We start from the raw sequence: 17,014 nt of genomic DNA on the forward strand, positions 1-17,014 counted from the left end.
TAAACAAGATAGTGTGAATGAGAAAGAGTGTTCTCGTGTTCGTGAAAACGAAAGTGGTGTACGGCGAGTGTCTGGCGAGTGTGTGAATGCCAGCGGAGGACAGGCTGTGGTGTCCCTTAAAGGCTCTGTGTGTGCGAGCTCGGGAACAGTTTTGTTGTCCACTGCCGTGGTTCGAGTGAGGCGACGTGACGGCTCCTGCGAGATGGCTCGCGTGTTGTTGGATCCCGGTTCACAGTCGTCGTTCGTAACCTCTAGTTTCATTCGTCGATTAGGCTTACCGATTCGGCAGGTGTGTGTGCCAGTGTGTGGTCTCAGTATGTCTAATGTGTGTAAGGCGAATGGTGTCGTGTCGTGTGAGATACTACCTGAGAATAGTGATGATAATTCTCAGATTGTGTCATGTTTAGTGCTAAATAAAATTACGAACTTTATACCTAATGTTTATGTTCCTATTGAGCAGTGGGATCATTTAAAACCATTAAAGCTTGCCGATTCAAAATTTAATATTCCATCTAAGGTTGATATTTTGTTGGGTGCTGAGGTGTTTCCCTCTATTATAAGAGACGGTCGTGTCGTAGGTGCTTGTGGGGGTCCCTATGCTATCAACAGTGTGTTTGGTTGGTTGGTTATGGGAGAGGTGAGAAATAAAAATATAAAGAACCTGCAGAAGGTATCTATGTCTAATTTTATATCTGATGAAAACCTCGATTCAATTTTGAAAAGGTTCTGGGAGATTGAATCAGAACCAGTTGTTGGTTCTTTTTTAAATCTGGAGGAGAGGCGCTGTGAAGATCATTTTGTTTCAACTCATACTCGTGAAAAGAATGGGAGATATAGAATTAGATTGCCTTTTAAAACTGGTCGACCGGACTTAGGTAATTCGCGGGATATCGCTTTGCGGCGTTTATTAGCTTTGGAAGGAAGGTTAAATAAAAATGAATTATTGAAAAGGGCATATAGTGACTTTATGAAGGATTATTTGGATTCGGGTCACATGGAATTGGTTAAAAATAATTTGAGTGTTCGTTTTAGGCCTAACTACATTCCACATTCATTCATTCCTTCTGTGTTGATTAATATTCCTGAATGTGATAAGGAACTTAGTGTGAATTTTATTGCAGCAGAAGATGAAAGTGTCATCAAGGTGTTGGGTGTGCAATGGAATCCACAAAGTGATGTGTTCCACTTTAATGTTAGACTCGATTCGTGTGAGTGTACCAAGCGAGCAGTGTTATCTCAAATTGCTAAGTGTTACGATCCCTTAGAGTGGTTAAGCCCAGTCACATTGTTTGCTAAGTGTGTGATGCAACAATTGTGGGTGCGTGGTTTATCGTGGGATGAACCTTTACCAGTTGATCTTAAAAAAGTGTGGTTACAATATACTAATGAGTTTTCAGTCTTGTCGAGTGTGAGAATAAATCGATTTGTATCGACGAATGCAGCTTCGATTGAGCTTCATGGGTTCTCAGATAGTTCTGAGCGTGGTTACGCTGCTGTTGTCTACTTTCGAGTTACTGCTGCTAATGGACGCAGTGAGACGTATTTACTTATGTCGAAATCTCGTGTTGCACCTCTTAAAAAGATTAGTATACCACGGTTGGAGTTGTGTGCTGCAGTAATTCTATCTCGAGTTCATCTCATCAATATAAAACTTTTGTGGCTAATCGAGCCAGTGAGTGTCAGTGTAATGTTAGTCCTGAAAAGTTAATATTATAAATAGTGAAAGGCGTGTTATTAAAGCTTTTGTTTGTGTGAATGACATTGATTTTGATTTGCTACATAAGTACTCAGATCTTTCTAAGCTAGTGTGTGTTACGGCGTGGTGTTATCGGTTTAAAGTTAATTGTTTAAATGTTGAAAAAACTAAGTGTAATTATATTACAGGGTCGGAGTACAATTTAGCGTTATTGAATTTGATTAAGTTAGTTCAAAGAAATGAGTTTAGCGATGTGTTTAATTGTTTATCAAAAAATAGACCGTGTGCAACTGGTATACAAAGGCTAAAACCCTTTATAGATAGGTCTGGCATACTGCGTGTTGGCGGGCGGTTGTCTAATTCTTCGTTGAATAATGATATAAAAAATCAAATTATCTTACCTAAAAGAAATCATCTTACAAAATTAATTATTGATTATTACCATAAAATCTATTTACATGTTGGTGTACAAACATTACAATATTTATTGCAAAGTATTGGATACTGTCAGCTCGTAGTATTGTTTGACAAAGAGTATTTCAGTGTATTACTTGTTTCAGAAATAAGCCGAAAGCTGTGCAATCGCTTATGGGCGATTTGCCTTCTTTTCGAGTGGATAGGTGTCGTGCTTTTTTACGTGTTGGTATTGATTATTGTGGGCCTTTTATGATAAAACTAGGAACTCATAGAAATGCCAAACTTTATAAGGCCTATGTGTGTTTGTTTGTGTGTATGGTGACTCGTGCAATCCACTTAGAGTTAGTGTCAGAATTAACAGCTGAAGCCTTTATTGCTGTTTTTAAAACGATTTTGTAACCGTAGAGGTGTGTGTACGGATGTGTATTGTGATTGTGGTCAAAACTTTGTGAAAGCGAGTAAAATGGTATGTGAATTTTGTGTCTTGCATATTTTTTGTAATATCGTGCAGCGTTATTGGCAACGATGGAGTCAAGAGTATCTCCATACGTTACAACAAAGGTCCAAGTGGACAAAGTCACTGAACAATGTTAAGATAGGCTCATTAGTGGTCCTCAAAGAGGACAATTTACCACCCTTGCAATGGTGTCTCGGTGTTATTGAGAATACGCATCCCGGCAAGGATGGTGTGATTCGAGTGGTTTCTGTGCGCACTGCACAAGGTGTTAGCAAGCGTGCAGTTGTTAAAGTGTGTCCGCTCCCGGACAGTGAATAATATATTTTTGTATTTTAATCAATAATAGTATAGTTTAGTTATAGTGTAGTGTAGAAGCCGTCCGAGTGTTTATATTAGAGTGAGTGACTCTAAGGCGGGCGGTATGTAGCGTATTTAGGTGTATGCGTACGTTGAAACGTCTATGTTTTGTTTATGGAATGATTTGACGTATGACGTACTTTTTTTCTCTCTTCCCTTCTGGTGTGAGCCGCGGTAACGTGTGTTATGTGAGTGCGCCGCGCTTTTGAAATTAGCTTGTGTAACGGACTTATCCTTCTCCTATAATATCACCCATCCCTTTGGCTGTGTTCTTCGAGTGTATGAAGACCAAGGGAGCGCTCCCAAGAAGAACGTGTCTTCACCGAGCCCAGAGTTTTGAGGTAACACCCTTTTATACCAAAAATACAGTCCACTTTTCTCTCGCGCGTACATCTATAATTATTATTAATAAAACAGTTTTTTTCTTATTATTATTTATCGTTTTATGGCACCTAACAGCAGTACCGCGGGATTGTTTAATTCTAATTAATCTCATATCAAGTGTCGTTTGTAGTATGATAAAAACAACGACCTTTAATTGTGCTGAGTTAACAATTCTATTTTATAGGAAATATAAAAGGGCCTTTTAACTAGGACATAGAAAACATGATCGGTGTATTATGAGCTCTTTGTGCTTACTTATTAGTGTCAATCAGAGCTCATTTTAAGATGTTATTTTTCTAAGCATGAAAATACCCATCGAACCTTTTAAACATCACAAGCAACACAAGAGTTCAATAATAGGATTACGATACAACAATTTTCCATTTCTTGCTACCGACTGTGTCCACCGTTACAGTTAATGATGCAGTAATGCGTTTGCACTGTTACCATAAACTAGACTTAATTGAACCACTCATTAGTAAGCTTAATACACGTCGATTAATATGAAGTACCCATAGAAATCGTTAGAGAACTCGTTATGAAACTGTTTTCTTACTTTTTGGAAAATCTATTATACAAATAATAAATAGCTACTTACAGTTTCGGTCAACTTTAAAATAATTTTTAATCACGCGAATAAGCGAATTAGTAAGATGTAGTATAATATGTAAGCACTAAGCATGTAAGAAAAAAAATATATTTTTATTTATAAACTAGGAAACGTATTGATCTCAAAAAGATACTAAGAATAATGCCCGTACGTTAAGATTTATTCTGTTTTACAAAACAAAGTATAAAAGATATAAATGTAACGAACAGATCAAATTCGATACAATTTATATTTCGAATACAAACGAAAACCAAAAGTGTACCCTTCATAAAGGATTCAGTCCGTGTATTCGCGCATTACGACCATCTTTAGATTTATGGCGACCCGCTGTCGGCCATACTGTTCCAAATTTAAAAATATTTATTTTACCGCTCAATCCTATAAATATACGCAAACAACGCTATCAGAGCAGACGTTTGTGCATTTAGTGGACTTTAGAGACTTTCCTTTTCAGATTTTATGTGTTTCGGGTTTGAATATTGACCACTTTATCGTGATCGCATTCGAAATATAGGCCTTTTATATGGACAACATGTATACGTATTTTAGGGGTCGCAGTAATTCCTGAGGCACATGTAGTCAATTTAAAAACAATTTATTAAGATGTCCTTTTGCTTATGGACATTTTATTGTCTATGTAAATAAGATATACCTATATTAAGTACTTTGTGCTGTTTTAAACTATTTGATTTTCCGATGTAAGTTTGATAAAATAGAAATAATATTTTTGCATTCATTCAAATAAATTATTAAAATTGTATTACTGCACATACCTTTTCTTAACCATAAATTAATAAATACGCTAAGTAATTTATTATAAACAAAATCATAATTTAGAATAATATTTATCGACTGCACATACCTACGAGTAAATATACTTGGTATAATCAAATATATATATTTCTTTATATATGTATATATACATATAAAGACACAAGGACTTCAAATAATATTAAGATCCAAATGCTGAATAAAATTATGTGAAATATTTTCGCTTCAGTTCGTGATTTAGAAGCAGCTCTAAAATCAGAATATATGTAATATTCATTCAATTAGGTCCTACGAGCCGGCAAATAGCCAACGTGAACGGAGTAAAAATTAAAATACTGAATGTGTATCTTTTAAAATAAAAAATTTAAGAATGGCGGAAAATTAAAATGCTACCCGCGGCGATGTTGGCGTCTGAAAATAATACAGGCCACTGGAATTGATATTAAACAGTCTCACAGACAAATATAATATACGATGCAATTGTGGTAGCAATTATTTGTTTCATTTGACAGCATTGCGCTTCTTCAACACAAAACGTAATGAGATGAAGAATAAGAAAGTCGGGATCGTTAGACATTGTAAAATAATTGTATTGTAATTGCTTTCTTTTGTTATTACAATACAAAAATAGTAAATATTACTAGATTAAGTGTATTTAATGGACTAAACGATTAGATAATGGGATAAAATTAAAGTTCTTATAAGAGTCATTAATAGAAATATAGTTAGATATTTACTAAAGAAATATATATACCAATCCAGCGCAAAATATTCCACTGAAATTGCTCCACTACACGTTGAATATCTTAAAAATTCCCTTGTGCTTAATAAAATGTGTGCATGATATTTCTTCCGCACCTGGCCGGACCAAGGATAATTAATTTCAACGTGCAAAGAATAATCTTGCATACCAAATTACCTTGGGGCAATATAATTATAATATTTCAAATAATTTTTTTGAAGGGTTTATTGTATTGTAAAAATGTAATATAATGAAATCGTATTATTAATTTATTTCTTTTAAAATGTTCAGAAAATATTCCAAGTTAGAAACCAAAACAAGAATTAATTATACCAACTGAAAGTGCTGAAAATTATAAATAAAAAAAAATTTGAACCGTTCTTATTGAATGACACTTAATTGATATTCAAATGTAAAAGGTTAGATAGGTACCAACTAATCAAGGGATATATAGGAATCAATAGATATATTTATCTTCATAGACTAATATTAAATATTTTTTTTTAGATTTTATCAGACAGCAAGGTCATTCATAATAATTACAAAAAAACGAAGTAACATTATTCTACGCCTTATTTAATAATGATTAGTAACGGTACCAAAATCCTTAATAACAAACTTTTTTCTTGGTATATCTTTATCCAACTTATAAGGTTATTGTGTATGACATATTTGCCGTGCTTAAGAGTTTGCGACGAGCAACTGCGTTTTTGATTTGACCTTTGATATTTGTTTTTTCCAATGTTGCTATAACTTTATAATTATAACTGTATTCTAATTAAAAATTTCGTAAACTCGCCTTGGAATTAACGTCGAATGAAATTCAAAGGATCTAAATAATCATAATAAGATAAAACAATTGCCTTGAAAATCAAATTCGCTCAGCTCGTTAAGGAGGTTTGACGTGAAGTTCCTCAAAATTGTAAAGGAATTATTGAACGACCTGACTCGAAAACAACTTTATTGAATTAGCTTATAAATGTCATGACATCATTGAAAAATAATAGGTACTAAGCTGTTATCCATTACAGTTGTGTTCAAAATTTATTAATGCATAATTTTATTTTGAAATGTTTATAATTAAATTTTCTTTGTTTAGTTTTTATACGAATGTTCCAAACACGATTGTTTCTAAAAATATAAATTCAATATAATATCTTGTTAAACTTTTACAACATTAATCGGCATCGATTATTTAACTGTTTTAATAAATACAATATGCATGTTATTAATTTATAAATAAACCTCAAGAATACTTTGAATAAGGAAATACGTCCATCATTAACGAAATAAAAAACTTATTTTAATGTTTTCCCGTCCATAAAAATAAAACATTAAAGGCAGTCTCTGAGATATAAACGAGGTAATATCTTGTGTAAGTCCATAATTTCAAATTTCGGTTACGATTTTCTTTCATTACACATTTTTCGAGACAAGAGTCTAATCTCTAGCGAGCTCGCCCGACCTGTCTCACGGAATTAAATTATGATTTTCCATGAATATTATACTCGATGTCGCAATCTTTCCTCTTTATTTAACTGAACCTTGACTTTGATATATCTTTTGTTATAATAAGATTATCCTATTTTCGATACTATTTTTTAAGCTTATTCCACTAATCGTTTACTTCTATTTTTTTATTTGTGATAACCATTTTTGTAAAGTTTTAGGAGTTAAGGATATTCACGTACAATTAAACATTAACATTGTAATGGGTAGTAAGTAGACTTATCTTACATTACCAAGGCTGTACAAAATATGATATATGGATAATTATTTCACTACTTTCCAATAAAATACAATGCTTATTATTCTAACACACCTAAACATAAGTTTATAGATAATAAAAACAGTAGGTATATATTATTAGTTTTGGTTCACGGTTACTCAGAATTAAATAATATGTTCACACTAATTATTACGAAATACATAAACAAGCATAACTATTTATAACTCTTTATTTGAACATTGAAAAAAACAAACTTTCAACTGTTTTTCTTTAAAAAAATGTAAATTTAATCACCGATTCTGAAGTCTCTTGATAGACAAAGTTTCAGTATATCTCAGACAAAGTAAATAAATACGCCAACACAAGCGATCAGGCATACATTTCAGCCCTTCCGAAGCGAAGTTTTTTATCGTTGAGCCGAGATAAATGTCCGGTTAGCGGGGGTCCAACATTGATTTATACTGAATGTCCGTCAGGCAACGAATTACCAAGCAGCGATGTAAATCACCTGACGTCGGAACGGAATCAATACTTTCCTAATGGCTTTTCAATAAAAATACGTACAATGAAATCATTACAATATTTACAATTTATTTCATTTTTTCGGAAACATATGCATAAGACTTTAGTGTTTTATATAAAAAAAAATAGGCACTTCATTTCATTGATTCATGATCAAGTTAATATTATATGTATAATATTATACAATCAATTAAACGAACATTTTAATCGAGTGAAGATGAGGTAGTTTTACTCCAGACCTAAAGAACTTTTCTCTTATTTTCTAGTCCAATACATTGAACATTATTTTCTTGCACATTAAATCTTATAATCATTCAATTAGTTAACCAGTGAAGGACTAAAACAATATCTGAGTACATAAAAAACAAGAAACGTTAACCCAGCCGTTAGAGGGATGATGTTTATTACAGTAGCAGGTTGAGTGTCAAAACTTTTTATACGTAAAAGTTGACGATCGTAAAACACGATCAGGTGGATTAAAAAGGGACGGAATTTTACTGTTTCCGAGAGGGTTTAGGCAAACAGGACCTATTTGTACTTTTCTATTGTATTTTGTCTACGTACCAATGTGTATGTACGTAGCAAAGACTAAGCTGATTTGTGTTATACCTGGTTATTGATTCAAATTTCGAAAAATGAATGCCTTATTTATTCCCTAAAACATACAGTGATACGTTCCTCCGTAAATTTGTTATTTTAATGGCATAATATGAATTAGTAAGTATAATATATAAACATTTTCTGTTTGAACGAGTTTCTGGGTCATCAAAAAGGAAATGTCGCTACGACATCGCGTCACTCAAGTCTCGACAATGTGCAGTCTTGTCAGCGACTTTCATTAGGGAAACACTACTCCTTACAGAATACTCTTTAATTGGACCGTAGTTAAAAAATCCTAACGACTTTATTGTCTACATCATAAGGTTGACATTTACCTGAAGCTTTTTAATCACAAAGTACGATGAGTTGCAAATGTCTGAAACAGAGAGGGGAAAATGCACAGTAATAGATATGAGTGTGAATACGGAACCAACATCGAGCTCTTTTACGATTCGTAATAGGCATGAGTAGAAATAATTCAGTGTAAGCGAATTTCAAGGTGCTAGGGGTTTATTTAGAGGCAGTAGAAAAGTAATACAGTAATAAGTTGCACAATATATATATTATTAATTTAGGTTTAAAATTGTTTAGTTTTGTTAGGTATTGATTCCTTCTAGTACTCTATGTATAAATAGTAAAATAACTTGGTCTATCTATTTACCTAATAACTATTTGTACTAAGGCCTTAATAATATGCAATTAAAAACTTAAACCAAACTTCTGTAAATAATATTACCTATTCGGTTTTTACTTCATCTCTTTTATATACTTACACATACATATATATTTAACCTGATTCTTATAAAAATAGAATTACTCTATGACCCTCTAAACTGGAAGTTGAAAGCGAGGATGAAAGGAAGAGGAGGAATAAGGCTTTATTGTAAGATCTAAAGACTTCCAAAATCTGAGCTAAGGACAGAAAACCTTTTTATATTGGGCCGATATAAAAAAAATCTTGTTTGAAGCGGGCATTTGAACCTAGAACCTTGCAATCTATAGTCATCTAACTACCAGAAAAGACAGTTAACAAGTTACCCATACTAGCTACATACAAATATTATATTTGTAATGAAACAAAACATAAAACCAGCAAAAACCGTGACACGTTTCGTACCGTGCAAAAAGTTTAATTTAGCTCTTGAGTTATACTGCGCAACGGGTGTGAGACATTATTGAGCAACCGAATACAGCCATATGGGTGAAAAGAAAAATTACCAGTTTAGTATTTCGCCTACCGTCCACTTTACACTACCTAAGTTTAACTGGAAGAACCATCGAGTGGTTAAAGTTACCGTTTCATTAACATTAAAAACTACTTTTATAATTGGATTTTGATCGAAAGAACAAATTAATAAATTCAATCAAAACATAAATGAAGTTATTTATTAACGCTAAAAGGGAAAGACAGATTAACATTTGGACTACCTGATAGTAAGTAGCTACCTTTATCTATAAATGCTAGTAAGAAGTAGTATTATTTATAATAGAAACGTTGTATTTATGGCAGAGTAAGTTATGAAAGCGTTGTACCCATCATGCCGGCTATAGACCTTTGTGAAATGTACGGTACTATTATCATAAGATGTGTCTGTAAGGTCGTATTACATTGAAAGCATGTTATTAGCCTATGTATCAAACAATGAAATAGAAAACTGCCCACCGTCTTTCGAATCCATATTATTATAATTAAAACATATTAAAACAGTCAAATGTAAAGTGATGTTTAAACAATCATATTTTAATATCGATTCCTCGGTAAACAAAAAATACAAGTAAAAAATCTTGTTTTTGTCAGTGTAACGTATTCGTGAATTTTATTTAAATAAATACCAACTTCCTTTACATGTCGTACCATCTCATACCATAGTACTAAAAAGCTAATTGCTAAATTGATATAGGTACTTAGAAAATACAGTTCGAGTTTACATCCGGACGCCGGACACCATTTCGCAACCGGAAAATCACCAATCTCCTCTCCCTACCTGCTATTTTTTATGTTACATATTCGTGCTACTAGCATCTGTTACCTAAATACATATACGGGCCGGAGCTGAGAAAATAATTTATAGACTGTTTTCGACATATTTGAATTACGTTAAGAATAACGACTGTATAGGTAGTTAAGTTTGATAAATAGTTCCTTATATATATTTTTTATATATTAAAGGAACTATTCATGTTTGAATTGTAGATAAATAAATATGAATCAGTGTGAAGCATTTATTGATAATGTAAAAGCAACAACAGGTTAAAATATTAATCACGATAAAATTTAAAATATAATCTGTAGCTTTTATTATAAAGTGTCGAAAGTGGCCTTTTAACTGCTGTTATGGCAGATGCTTAGTTAGGTTGCATTCTATTGAATTTGTTGAATCGCGAGCGTATGAACCCTATTTGCTTATTAACGCGCAAGTGTGTAAGCACGGTCGTAACTCCTTAAGGTATAATCATAACAATCTTGTCTAGATTATTAAAGATTATAAATATATATATTTTTTTAATATCAAAATCCATTCATTATATATACAAAAATAAACATTAAAAAAACTAACACGAATTAACTTTAACTAACATTTTTAAGTATTCGCAGGGTTGACGAATTTGCATGTTAACGCTGTAATAACCTTATTTTTTCTGCTTTTATTCTCAATTTCCTTGATAAAACAAAAGTTATGAAATAAAAAATAAGATAATAGTTTGACAAACTGAGGAGCAAAAGCTGCTGGACTATTTTGTCCTTACTTTTTTAAACATAGACGTTCAATATTCACATAAAAAAGCAATTGACATAATAATATGTATGTATAAATAGAGTACTTTACTTAATCCATTATAATTAAACAAGTCATTATTTTTTGTTGGGTTCTAGTAAGTGACTTATTGAACTTATTAAGCTTATATTACATAAGCGTCTCATACTGTAGCAAACATATTAATGTTATTTAAATATATATTTAAGCTAGGTTTTTTTTTCATATTTTATAAAACTACTCGCTAACGGAAACTGGATAAATATCCACTGTATATGATACATTTGCATCGAATTTTAGCGTTGTCTATTTTAAATATCAATTTATACATATTTTTTGCGAATCATACATTTATAATAAATACATTTAATGTCTTGCATCTTTAATTAAAAATATTTTTCGAAATAAATCTACTAAAGTTTTACCTATAGAGGAAAGTTTAGGAAACAAATATTACCATTGTGCGATAAAAAAGGTAATATGTACTTATTTCTCAGACTTTCGATTTCTAAGCCAATAAAAAATAACCAATACGAATTAAATATACATATAAGTAGCTGAGCTTTGCAGTTTAACCCTTATTAATTTGCATTTTATTGTCTAATAATATGTACCAAATTTCAGCAAGATCTATTGAGATTACTTGGAAATATTTTTTCAGTTTCGCCTCTGTATGAATAGGCGATATGAGTATGTATCATGTACCATATTCTTTTACTGAGACTGAAGATTTGCGGGGTATTGTTAATTATAAAATCACATATGGCTTCAAAAAATAAAGAATACGATGTGGAACAAAACTGAACTGCTATTTTAACATTTATAAAAGTCGTCCTGATCAAAAAAACACAATAAGTATGAATTGTTGGTACTTCAGTCGCACTGTTAACAAAGTTTGATTTATGAAAGGACTTATTTATAAGGCAATAAAATTTGTCCGTCCCTCATGGCGTCTTTCCACTTTCTTCATATTTCATGAGCAAGGCGTGGGCTTACCTCATGTAGGATTGAGGCGTAAATATTTGTTAGTACATTTGTTCCTGAGCAATATTCTAAGAAGTTATATATGTAGGTAGGTACATAATTTGCACTGAGATATGATTCTGTATCAAAAAATAAAAAAAATACCTAGAGGTGAGGTAATTTTTAAACTAAATAATTATCCAAAAATATAAATATTGAAATATAATAAATGCATTGGTTTGTCAACTCGAAACCCAATGAACCAAAAATGTAGTCGAACTAAAGAATAGTTTATTTATGTATATTTACGTATGACCATGTTGTTTGGTGGTTTGAATATAGATATTTTTTTATTTATACGCTGATTTAAATTTCTTAATTTTTTACTTCCTTATTCAATTAATAAATATGAATCCTTTCTATCCTTTATCCTCGCCTTAACATTAAACGACTTTCTAAGGGTATTTAAGGTGGAATAAATTGTATACTAAAAATATATGACTAAAATTAGGGCTGTTATTAATTTCAGCATCAATGAAAACTTGATTGTCGTCTTATCGGGATATAGCTCTATAAGAAAATTCTATATTTTTTAGTCTCATACCGACTTACCATAGAAATTCTGATACTGCTGCGGATATAATATGAGGAACATTAAATAGTAATTTGCCGTTGTATCTACTTAATAAAATTGTAAACAGCCTGACTTTAATTGTATTTTTTTTCCTGTTAGACGCACTGCCTAAACCAGTTGGTTTAACAGAATATATTTTTGTACAGATATTTCTGCTGGATCGTATGTGAGATTAAAGAAATATATTTCAAAGTTTATGTCATTAGTTACATAGTGCAAGGCTCAATTAGAATGTAATACATTATATTCAATATTATATTAATTATTATTATCTGTACCTGTCACTTTGTCTATTAAACATTACAATTATATTTTTAATCTGGTAACATGAACATTGAAGATACTCGTAATGGCGGGAAAAATAATTTTCGGATTTATTTTTAAGTGCATATCGAGAAAAACATTATTTAAAAAAGAAAAACATTTCTTATCAAATTATATAAGAAAACCTCATAAAAATTGTTTAATTGCTGAGTTAAGACTAATTTCTTACAATAGTGAAAGAGTGTGTATGGAAATTTATCAGAAATATCAAGACAGAAGTTATAAACATTAAAAACAGAATTTTATACTTACTTCCTACTAAACTTTCAAGTGTTTTTACTCGTCTGAGAAATTGAACAACTTTGATTTACATTTTCCTTGAAATTTGCCAATAGCTCGCTGTATATTCGCAATACACCATTATTCCACTTAAATACGTCAGCTTTGTCGATATTCAAAATGCTATTTTATTGCTAATTCATAATGAGCATCACAGATTATTCAAACTCTCACAATTTTATGTTGTTCATAATATGTATTTATTCCTCTTGTAATTGGAATAGTTTATACGCTGTAAAAACATTGACATGACAAACCCAGTAAAAAACATTACGAGGTATAATTTTTAAGTTAAATAATTAAAACTCGCCAAGGTTACTCGAATTCAAGGCGCAATCATTCTTATTTTGCTCGAAACAAAATGAATAAATGAAGTACGATCCCGCCAATTTATGTGTCATATCGACCGCACAGATAATAAATACCCAATATATTATTAAATCGCGATATTCGCGAAAGGTAGAATTTATTTTTGTATATACTCTATTCGAATTTAAGAAGAAATAAAGATAAACGAACCTTAAATTTACATATTCCATACGATACGTACATATACACTACAAACAGTTCTTGATTAATCTATCTTTATTTATAATACACTTTGCCACTTAATTACTTATATCTACTTAATTTTAATTTCTGAGATTTATATGAAATACTATTTTGGCGAATCTATTAAGAAAATCATAGAACATTCTACATCTCGTTCAAGTAGATCGCGTTATTCGATGTCAAAGACTCAGTTGTTTTGTGTTTACTCCTCTTGTGATTCAAATAGGCTGTACATACAACAGCATGTTTTTTCTTGCTATATTTTGTAAGTCTTCACTAAATCAGCAGTGTGTATACAATGTTACTCCTTTCTTCTGTAGGTCCATACATAGACACATAAATGCATGAAGCTCGAAAGACTACTCTCCTTTTTTGGGCAGCCGTGTAAAACCCATCTCCAGTAAAATACTTAAATTATTTGCCTTCATAAATCATAAAAAGTAACATAAGCAATACTATAAAACAATTTAAATAATACCTCATAATGAGCCCAACCTTTTGTATAAGTTGAAGTGAAAGTAATACTAAATTACATATTTAATTGCATGGTAATGTTTTTATATAAACAAAAGAAGGTATATTTAATAAAATAAAATACAATATTAACTAAATCATATAATTACTATACAATACATCTAAATATAACAACCTAAACTTCATCGATTAATTTAAATCTGGTATGCTGAGGTTCAGGTATGACATTGAAATACTTCTTATATATTGTCTGGTTTTCTCTTCCTCCGTAAATTCTTTGTACCCATGTGTGTTCCCAGTTAGGATCAAATTTCTCACAGGTTACAACCACTTTACCGGGCAACATTGCAAATAGCGTGCCATTTCTTCCAAAACCAACCTGTAATATACAAATATGTATTTTAACATATTAATATTTTTTATAAACCGCAAGGCAGATGAGTGAATGTATAGTAAGTGATAACCTCAACCTCAAATAGAAATTGTAAGAATTATGCACATACTATTTTGAATACATGATCAAAAATGGATTTACTAGACCCTAGATTGGATTAGATAGACTTTTGAACCGTTATGTCTGTAATTATACTATGTTATTTGTAATTATATTGATACCCCCTACCTAAACCCAAACTAAAATATCAAATAACACAGTATCCCTGTTGAGTGGGAGCATATAACATAGGCAGACTGGTTAAAGACTCAACCAGCAGTCTATATCTAACAACCAATAAATGTCCTATCACTGGACTATGGCTTTCTTAATACTTAAGGAGAAAATTAGGAGCACATTACATGACACGCCGTCAATCAGGTATATGGATGTCTAACCACATATGTCAAATTTTGAGCAACACATATATCACAATGGTTTCATTCGCCGACAAGCATGCAATAAATATAGACACAAATTATTAAACATGGTGATACTTGCTCGGTTAAGGGTTTTATATCTGCAATTTCGGTAAAGCTTAACTTGTTCTTACCACCGATTTTGCTTGATCTTTGGATTTGCTTAGATTATTACTTGAAATTTATGGTAATTTTTAATGCCTTTTTCACACAGATAATTCAGAATAATTCAGCAAATGAGTTTTTTTCTTCATGACTAAACTTTTAGTATTGTTATACTTACATTTAACCCTGGATGAAATCTAGGGGTAAGTTGAGTTACCAACATGTGACCAGCCCGTACAGAGTGACCATCTTGCACCTTCCAACCTCTGTGTTTTGGTTTAACTTTACAATTTGTATTTTTAGTACTGCCACCAGTTTTCTTACTTGCGTGACGTACAATTTCTGTAAAGATTACGCGTGCAATTTTCAGGAATTTTTGAACAAGTTGATCTTTAAGCTTTCATAATTTTAGTTTATATAAACTATAAAGATTTTTATATGTTTAACAGATTTTCAATACATTCCTGCCGAAACTTTTTTTAGATTCACTTTGAAACATTAATGAAAAAGACAATATCTTACCTAAAATGGGTGTTTTATTTCTACTTGCGCTTAAAATAGCATTAAAAGACATTCTAGTCAACGAGATTGACTTCTCTCAAATATAACTATTGAAAATATTTTAAAATTCAAAGAAATAAAAATAACCTTAAAAATATAATTTCCTATGTCAACTGTCAAGTGTCAAGTTATGAATCTGACAAATTGTGTTCAAGAATCATTTTAAATATACACAGTTAACAAATACGTGCAATTTTAATTAAATTATAGCAATTGCAAACAAAAAAAGAAATAAGTGATTTTGTAAAGATATTTGTTTATCTTGTGAGATTTTTACATTAATTTAAAATATCAGTCTGTTAAGTGCCATAGTAAGGAATGAAAAAAAATGTTAGATATATATTTTATGTTTTACTTGTTCGAAAACTCAAACTACTCCCCAACTCCCTCATCGAAATATGGGCTGTTTTGTGCAGAAATGTTAAAATCCGCAGAGCAGATTAGTAGGGCTTTTTTTTATTTGTGGCTCTGTGGGTTGGAACATTGGACATTGATACCTTTTTTTCTCCTTGAGGTTATAAATTTTGAAGGAAAATTTGAAGTATGGCGAGCGAAGTGGTAAAATTTTGTGACTGGCGAAGTGGTCCACTAAACCATTAAAGCTCAGGACGACTGTAACTTAGTAACGTAAAATCCACAAAAGCGCGATTTTTAGGACATTTTGTGCCTCGCACAACCACTCTGTGGAACCTTTCGCTGGCGGTTTTTGCGATCCGATACGACTTGGAAACCTTCAAGAAAAGAACGTATACCTTCCTTAAAGGCTGGCAACGCATCTGCAAGCCCCTTCGGTGTTGCAGATGTCCATGGGCGGTGGTACTTACTTTCCATCAAGTTAGCCGGCTGCTCGTTTGCCACCTATCACATAAAAAAAAACGTTCCCTATGATTCACAAGCTACTCTCAATACTGGTGAACAGGTAGCATCGACAGCAACACTAAGGCGTTTTTTTCCTCATTAAGGTGGCTGAAAACATTTATAAGAAACTCAATCGTGACGAATTCATCATATACGTTGTCAGTTGTCTTTGAATTTACGTAAAATATGTATTATTATTTTTTATTTATCCTTATTTTAAGTTGTAAATAAAGTTAGATTACTCGACCCAAATAAATGAATTACTGGCGAAGGCCATCATAGCCGGGACCAATAAATGCCAGGTAGAAGAAGTAAAAGATTGGCCAGTTGAGTGCCAGTGGCCAGGGCTTGCACAAAGTGTCCCAAGATAA

The 17,014-nt window shown here is 31.8% G+C and overlaps 1 protein-coding gene across 1 annotated transcript; it reads right to left on the reverse strand.

The window, feature by feature from the left end:
- Positions 1 to 14,395: 14,395 nt before the first annotated feature.
- Positions 14,396 to 15,900, reverse strand: LOC125077804 (39S ribosomal protein L27, mitochondrial). Its single transcript, XM_047689873.1, has 3 exons — positions 15,747 to 15,900; positions 15,403 to 15,566; positions 14,396 to 14,646 (listed from the first exon to the last, which is right to left on the reverse strand). The coding sequence occupies exons 1-3, from the start codon at positions 15,796 to 15,798 to the stop codon at positions 14,443 to 14,445; spliced, it is 420 nt and encodes a 139-aa protein (XP_047545829.1). The 5' UTR covers positions 15,799 to 15,900; the 3' UTR covers positions 14,396 to 14,442.
- Positions 15,901 to 17,014: the final 1,114 nt, after the last annotated feature.

The sequence above is a fragment of the Vanessa atalanta genome, chromosome 4, assembly GCF_905147765.1.
Source record: "Vanessa atalanta chromosome 4, ilVanAtal1.2, whole genome shotgun sequence".
Lineage (NCBI taxonomy): Eukaryota > Metazoa > Arthropoda > Insecta > Lepidoptera > Nymphalidae > Vanessa > Vanessa atalanta.